This window comes from Arachis duranensis, chromosome 1 (genome assembly GCF_000817695.3).
Source record: "Arachis duranensis cultivar V14167 chromosome 1, aradu.V14167.gnm2.J7QH, whole genome shotgun sequence".
In the NCBI taxonomy this organism is placed as follows: Eukaryota; Viridiplantae; Streptophyta; class Magnoliopsida; order Fabales; family Fabaceae; genus Arachis; species Arachis duranensis.
The window spans coordinates 45,697,931-45,705,134 of record NC_029772.3 but is presented as its reverse complement, the minus strand read 5'-3'; the positions used below and the strand labels follow the sequence as shown (position 1 = coordinate 45,705,134).

Here is a 7,204-nt window from a genome sequence, read left to right as displayed (position 1 = left end):
CTATCATTAACACAACCTATATGAATATATGATCATCACCTAGCTACATGCAAACTAACAAAAGAGAAGAGCTAATAATAAAAGAAAACATCACAAAATAAGAGGAAATATCTAAGGCCAATAAGGGCCCCAGCAAATCAAATGGAGGATATACTCTTCCTTTTCAATGTAATTAGTATTAGAAGCGAAAAATAAATAAATACCACCTGTTCAGCCATAACATGAGAAAAAGATGCAACATTAATAATATTCATGCAACATTCAAACACATTTTGCAGAGTTGTGGTGTTTATATTAAAGTGCAGCACACATTTGAACAAGCGCTTAATGTCTCAATGTTTAGATACACTAGCCAAATTCTTTAAACTGTATGATGATCAAGAGCAATTACAAAAGTAAACTTCTATGTTATTAAAATCTGAATCATGACTTAAAACTAGCACAATCATATCTTTATATACTTCTATGATTCGTTGCAGTAATTTATAAGCTACTTGATCTTATCTAAATTGAAACTAAAAAAGAGGTTTTCAAGATATATTATGAAAAATTGAAACTAAATACCGCTTATACTACTTACAAATAATGTACAGTCCCAGTTCAATAAGACTAAAGAAATACTATCTTTAGGATGAAATGTAAAACAACTCAAATGTAATTGACAAATTTTATATTTAGTATACATTATCTTAACAACTTAAGAGAAGTTTGTACTTCAGAGACTGCATAGAATGATCATAAACAATTATAAGAAACAGCCACAAATTCACAATAAGAATATACACTTTGAACTGACCTTTGCTGCAGAATTTGAGGACTCTGTACTTGGAACAAGCAATTTATTCTGATTCGAGTCAATTCTCAAATTTGGAATTACAAATCTATCGGTATCTACGAATAAAAAATCACTCATTGAATATCATAAATAGAATCTAATTGTTTGAATGCATGTAGAATCTATTCATGTTATTTAACCAATAAGTTTAAATTATCAACCCAAAAAAAAAAAACTTATTGTTTAAATAACATCAATGTTCTAAAATTAAACCAGACTAACTGGTTTAATTAGATTAACCGAAAATCTGATGTTCTAACCGATTCTGAAAATAAGTGAACCGCTTGAACCCGACTATTTTTTCCCGGTTTTCAATTAAATAAAAAATAGGACGAACTCTTCTCCTCAGCCAGCGTCCAGCTCCGCCGTCGCCGATCCTCTTCTCCTGGATCCCTTCACCTCGCGTCTCCTGGTCTGCTCGGAGCTGCTGTTGGCGTCGCCGCTTCTGTCCTCGTCGTCGTCGGCCACCCTGAACTCGTGTCTCTGTCCTCATCGTCGATCCCTCTCTGTCTCTCGCGCGTCAAGCCTCTGTCTTCAATTCCCTCTGTGCCCGAACTTACTTTCCTTCCTCCTTCGCGGTCACTTCTCTTCCTCCCTCGCCACCGTAAGCAAAGCTGCTTCAATTTGTGTTTTCTTATTTTGTTATTTTACTGATTCTGAGTTGCTTAAATCTGATTTTGAGTTGCTGATTTTTCTGGGTTTGTAAACCTCCATCCCTACACTGCTTCAGTTTCATTTTTGGGAGTTAACTGCTGTTTTTCTGGATTTAATTATGTTGCTTGTTGATTGTTGTTTTTCTGGGTTAATTGTTGTTTGCTGAGTTAATTTTCTCCGTTGTTCATTATTGTTAACAGGGCTGGACTGTTGTTATCTTCTTCTGACTTCTGGGTTAATTATTGTTGACTGTTGGTGATGTTCTGAGTTATTTTTGTGCTATTATTCTATTTGAGTTAATTTGTTATTTGTTGGCTTGTCGCTGAGTAAAATTAGTTAAACTTAAAAACTTGTGCTCTTCAACTGGATCCGGCTCTGATTGATGCTAGAAGAAGGGTTGGGTTTTCAGTTGAAATCCCGGATGAATAAGCTTGTTTGCGGCGCCAATGTTGCGAAATAATAGCCTCAGCTAAAGCTCATAAGAAAATTGTTGAAAAGCTCTGAAATTTCACTCTGTTATTCTCTTGGAGTTGGGATGTGGCATTCTAGGTTATATGAATCTGTGTTAAGTTTCATATATGACTTAATGTTAGTTTCTTTAATAGTGTGCCTTATATGGGAATGTTTTAATTGGTTTGAAGAATACCAAATAATTGATTTTAACTAATATTGAATACTTATGTTAGTTTACTTTTGATGATTATGATTTGTGATGAATAGTATATATGTGTATTTTGATTTTATTTTTAGTTATAAATTTTGATATTTGAAGTTATTTCAGAATTTTTAATGGTAAATTATAGATAATTTATTATGTGGAATTGTATTTTGAATTTTATTAGCTTATAATTCATTGAATTTAAATATTTTAAATTATGTATTAAATTTTTAATATTTTTATTTTATATTTAATTAAATCGGTTAAATTTCGACTGAATTTCAATTGAACTATTAAATTATTGAACCGGTCACTTCACCGATTCATTGATCGATTCGGTTCACGCAACCTTGGGTATCATTGCGAATAAATAAATAAAAGAGGGAGGTTCTAATTCCAGGGAAGATCGAAACGGCGTTGTCGTTGAAGTTCATCTTCAGAGCTGAGCGAGTGTTGTATTTGGTTGAAGTTTTCTTCAAGCTCAAATAGTGTGTTCCCCCCTCCCATCTCTTCGTTACCTCAAAAAGCTAATATGGCGGTTGCACCCTATATCAACGCTGCTGCACCTCCTAGGTTTGCTTCTCCTTCCCATTGTGCGTTTCCCACAGTTTCTATAAATTACTGACTCTTTCTTTTCTCTTTTTGATGTGGCAGTTGCGCCACAAAACTCTACTCTGGGTTGAAACTTCAATCTCTAAGTATCCCTAATTCCCTTGCGTGTAAACCTAATGTCTCCGCTGAGTTCTACGGAAAAGTTCACAAGAGTCTGCATTGCGGGTAACTGTCTGACCTCATTTATGATTTTTCCCTTTTTTCTGTTTTTTTTTTTATGGAGAAAGTGTTGTTCTTTAGCTTCTGCGGTGTGCCTTATTTGAATTGGTGCCATTTTTTGGTGTGTGCTTAACCTTGCAAAAATAAGCTTTGGCATGGATGATGATAGTTTTGTATTTGAATTGCTTTTCTTATACCTGTATTCATATGCGCAATTAACATATAATTGGTTATATGCCTAGAATTGTGCGCTTTCAGCTGATACATTCCATGAAGGAACGGTCTTTTTGCAAAATTTGAAGATTGAAAGCAATAGTGAATTGTCTCTTTATGCTTAAATTTTGTGGTTGGTCTATTATGTTATGTTGCTACTGTATGCTTTGTAGGTACAGCCCTTTGATTGCTAAATTTTGCAACATAATGTGTTCAGTCCACTCTAATGCAATTTTTCTTGCTGCAGAAAGCTATGCTGTATCATATCTTTGATATTGTTGTTATTTGGATTAGCAAGTAATTTTAAACTGCAATTGAGTTTGTCATGATTACTGTTATATATTATAACAAGGATTATTCTTTTTGTAAGTTCTAACAAATTTGCATTATGAAAATCTTCTTTAGTCTTTACGGCTTTACACAATAGTTGATAATCTTTGACATAGTGAAAGTGAAGTTAACAAATAAAGCATAGTTTATGTCAGATAAAAATGATATACTCAGAAGAGTTTTGACTAATGTCAAACACGTCTTTTAATTAAGAGACTGATACAAGGTGTATAAATCTTGCATATTTTCAGGTATGCTAATCACAAACCAGCAAGGGCACAAATTCAGATGATGCCCATAGGGACCCCTAGAGTTCCCTATAGGACACCTGGTGAAGGAACTTGGCAATGGGTTGATTTGTGGAATGCCCTTGTAAGTCAATAATACATCTTAATATATACCATTAATATTATGTTTTTCTGCATCTAAAAGATGCTGGTTCACATTGCGTCACATACTCACATAGAAATAGATTGTTACGAATGAACCTCTAGTTTTCTTATGATTTCCATCACTCTTTAAAACATTTCTAAAGGTAAAGGGTTATTGGATGCAGTATCGAGAGCGTGTTCTCTTCATTGGACAAAACATAGATGAAGAATTTAGTAACCAAGTATTGGCAACCATGCTGTATCTTGACAGTATAGATAATGCCAAGAGGATGTATATGTACATCAATGGTCCTGGTGGAGATGTAAGTTTTCTTCTAGTGTTAGATGTTTAGTCAATTAAATATTTCTCTTTTGTGCCCACCTTCGTGTTGCTTGGTCATGTTTTTAACATGCTTAAGCTTGTTATTTGTGCAGCTTACACCAAGCTTGGCTATCTATGACACTATGCAGAGCTTGCAAAGTCCTGTAACCACCCATTGTGTTGGCTATGCCTATAATCTTGCAGCATTTCTTCTTGCAGCTGGAGAAAAGGTATCGAGTTATATTACTATCTGTTAATACAAACTGTGAAAGTTCTCTGTTTGATTCAGAGGTTATAGTGATTTCCAACATCATGTAATCATGCATGACATTGTGTGACTGACGAGATTTATTGTTGCATCTTACAGTTGTTTCTTCACCATTAATATGAATAAAAATTATGCCCGAGACAAGGAGACGGTTGAAATAATTGGAGCATTAATAAATCACTGAGTAGTCAATATAACAAGAAAAAAAATGAAAAAATATAATTTCTTATGCTGCTTATGTGGTGCCTAGTGCATTCTTGATATGACGTTTCAATTTGTTATTAGTAACATCAATTGTGTTACATTTGTTATAAGGTAAAAGATGGAAAGTTTTGTAGTTTGAATCTAAATAGGGGGCAATCTACTATATACAGACTTGGTATCACATTGAAAGGCCCGATCTCCCTCCTTCCAGCTCTTTATAAAAATTCAGTAAAAAAAAAAAAGAATGGTAATTGATAGGGAGTGGATATTATCACTCCCTAATTGATAATGCCAATCCTCTACGAATATTATTCCCAAATTACTCTCACAATGAAAAATTTTTCTCATCACTATGGAAAATTAAATAGTGAGGATGGAACATAATTTTGAAAAATCACACAAAAAGGGAGTGGCAGTATCTCTCTCCAAAGTCTCCTAATTTATACTGTGAAGTCCATCCTTATTTGCACCTTAAGCTTTCACTTTCTGTTCCATTCCATTTTGTTGTCACATTCATGTCGTATTGTTTACTTTTCTGCAATTTGTTGTGATGTGCTTGTATCTGTGTTTGTTGATCTCTAATGGGTTATGAAAATCGTTCCTGACATCTATTAACTTTGTGATGATGTTCTGCTGTATTGTTAAGGGCAACCGCTTTGCAATGCCTCTTTCCAGAGTTGCTCTGCAATCTCCAGCGGGAGCTGCTCGGGGTCAGGTATGTAGATATCTTTTCTGAGATTGAGGTTATGATCACTCCTCAGATGTGTGAATTGCTTTTACTCTTTATGCTAACGCCTTGAAAATTTTGACAGGCTGATGACATCCGCAATGAAGCAAATGAGCTTTTAAGAATCAGAGATTACCTCTTTAACGAGTTGGCTAAGAAAACAGGCCAGCCTGTTGAGAGGGTCAGTTCATTCAACAATGAAATACATGGCGATGAACATGAAAACCTGCTATCTTAAAAACTTAAGGCCTGATTGGTTTCTATTTTTAGTTTCTACTTCCAATTTGATGATTTTGCGAGGAAAAAAATGACAACAATCAAGATTTTATTGTTTTTACCTTTCCTCGCATAATCTTGAAAATAGAAAATACTGAAAGTGGAAATGGAAACCAAATAGGCCCTTAAGTTTGTAGTTTGCTTCCATTTTATGATCATTTGTGTCAGTTCCTGGGTGTTTATATTAAATTATAAGTGTTTATCTTTTGAAACTAATTTTTAATGGCATTCAGATCACCCAAGACCTGGGCAGGATGAAACGGTTCAACGCACAGGAGGCTCTTGATTATGGGCTTATTGATCGAATTGTGAGGCCACCACGCATTAAGGCTGATGCGCCTAACAAGGAGGCAGGAACAGGCCTTGGTTAAGAACTCATGGTTTGTCACCCAGCCAGAGTACTCATAATATTACAGAACCAGGATTGTTTCTCGTGTTTTATTTATCTCCTTAATTATTTTCAGGAATATGTATAATATTTGAATAGTTAGAAATTGTTGGCAAAGATAATTGGTTCTTGTTCAGAAATGGATGAATTCAACTTGTTGAAAGCAGTAAATAATGCAGTTGAAGCTTTAAGTTCGTAACTCTACCACATCCTCATTTCTTCCCCTTTTACAGTTCTATCATGATCTTATATAAGACTTGCTCCTGCCCAAAATGCTAGATATATCATTCCCTGGAAAATTAACCCAAAAAGATGATTAGATATTTTAAGATTTTTGTGCATAGTGGTTAACACAAAAATTAGAGTGAGTTACCGAAGAGAAACAAATTTCTGCTCCGATTGAAATAGGTAGCAATTTCTCTTGTCAAGTCACTAGTACATGGTATGCATCTATACGTGACACATTAGGAAATAAACAATGGTAGCAGTAATTTAGATATTTGTATACTTTTTCAGGATAATTTACTTGTATAAATCATTTGGGAAGCAAAACTACATGATTATTCTAAAAGCGATTCCAATACATGTTTGTCCTCCAATCTATTATGTAAATTGTGTGGATTTAACGATTTTCTTTTGTTCATAACTACCTACTAAAACCAACAATTAATGAAAAAGAGAAAGCTAGGCTAAATCATGGTATCTGAACCTGTTTTAGGTGCGAAATGCAATAAATTATGGTGAAAACAACAATTAACGTGCGTGAAAAGCTACTAACATAAAACATAATAAAAACACAGCGATTTACCATAGGCGCAGGGAGGTAAATTGTGGGATTTGTGCTGTATGGATAAATCATGGTGAAAGGCCACAATTTAATATGGAAGCTGTGAGATCCCACGAATTAGTATGAAACGGGATGATATATAAATCTGGTGTGAAGCCTTTTTAATAGAAGAGCTAGATGATTAAAACATTATTTAAAGCTACGATTTAGCATCTTTAAACATTGGCAAGAGATGTCACAGCGGGATTCACTGGATTCACTGCAACACACAACAAAAAATGATGGGATTATCTGGATGAACTATACCAGATAAATAGAATTGTTTATACGGTAGGTGTCATAAATCAAGGGGTTAGTAATTTTAATATTTTTAATTATTTTTTGTAGTGGTTTGAGTATA

At 34.2% G+C, this 7,204-nt stretch overlaps 1 protein-coding gene across 5 annotated transcripts; it reads left to right on the top strand.

Moving 5' to 3' along the window:
- The first annotated feature begins 1,246 nt into the window (after positions 1 to 1,246).
- On the top strand, positions 1,247 to 6,216 carry LOC107487651 (ATP-dependent Clp protease proteolytic subunit-related protein 2, chloroplastic). Of its 5 annotated transcripts, none has more exons than XM_021140855.2 (10): positions 1,247 to 1,439; positions 1,690 to 1,740; positions 2,548 to 2,720; positions 2,802 to 2,924; positions 3,713 to 3,833; positions 3,997 to 4,155; positions 4,268 to 4,384; positions 5,273 to 5,341; positions 5,439 to 5,534; positions 5,863 to 6,216. In XM_021140855.2, the coding sequence occupies exons 3-10, from the start codon at positions 2,680 to 2,682 to the stop codon at positions 5,998 to 6,000; spliced, it is 864 nt and encodes a 287-aa protein (XP_020996514.1). In that variant the 5' UTR covers positions 1,247 to 1,439; positions 1,690 to 1,740; positions 2,548 to 2,679; the 3' UTR covers positions 6,001 to 6,216. The 5 variants fall into 5 exon arrangements, with proteins under 5 accessions (XP_020996514.1, XP_020996510.1, XP_015963839.1 ...); XM_021140851.2 differs by having other exon boundaries at positions 1,690 to 1,744; XM_016108353.3 differs by lacking the exon at positions 1,690 to 1,740 and having other exon boundaries at positions 4,018 to 4,155.
- The last annotated feature ends 988 nt before the right edge of the window (positions 6,217 to 7,204 follow it).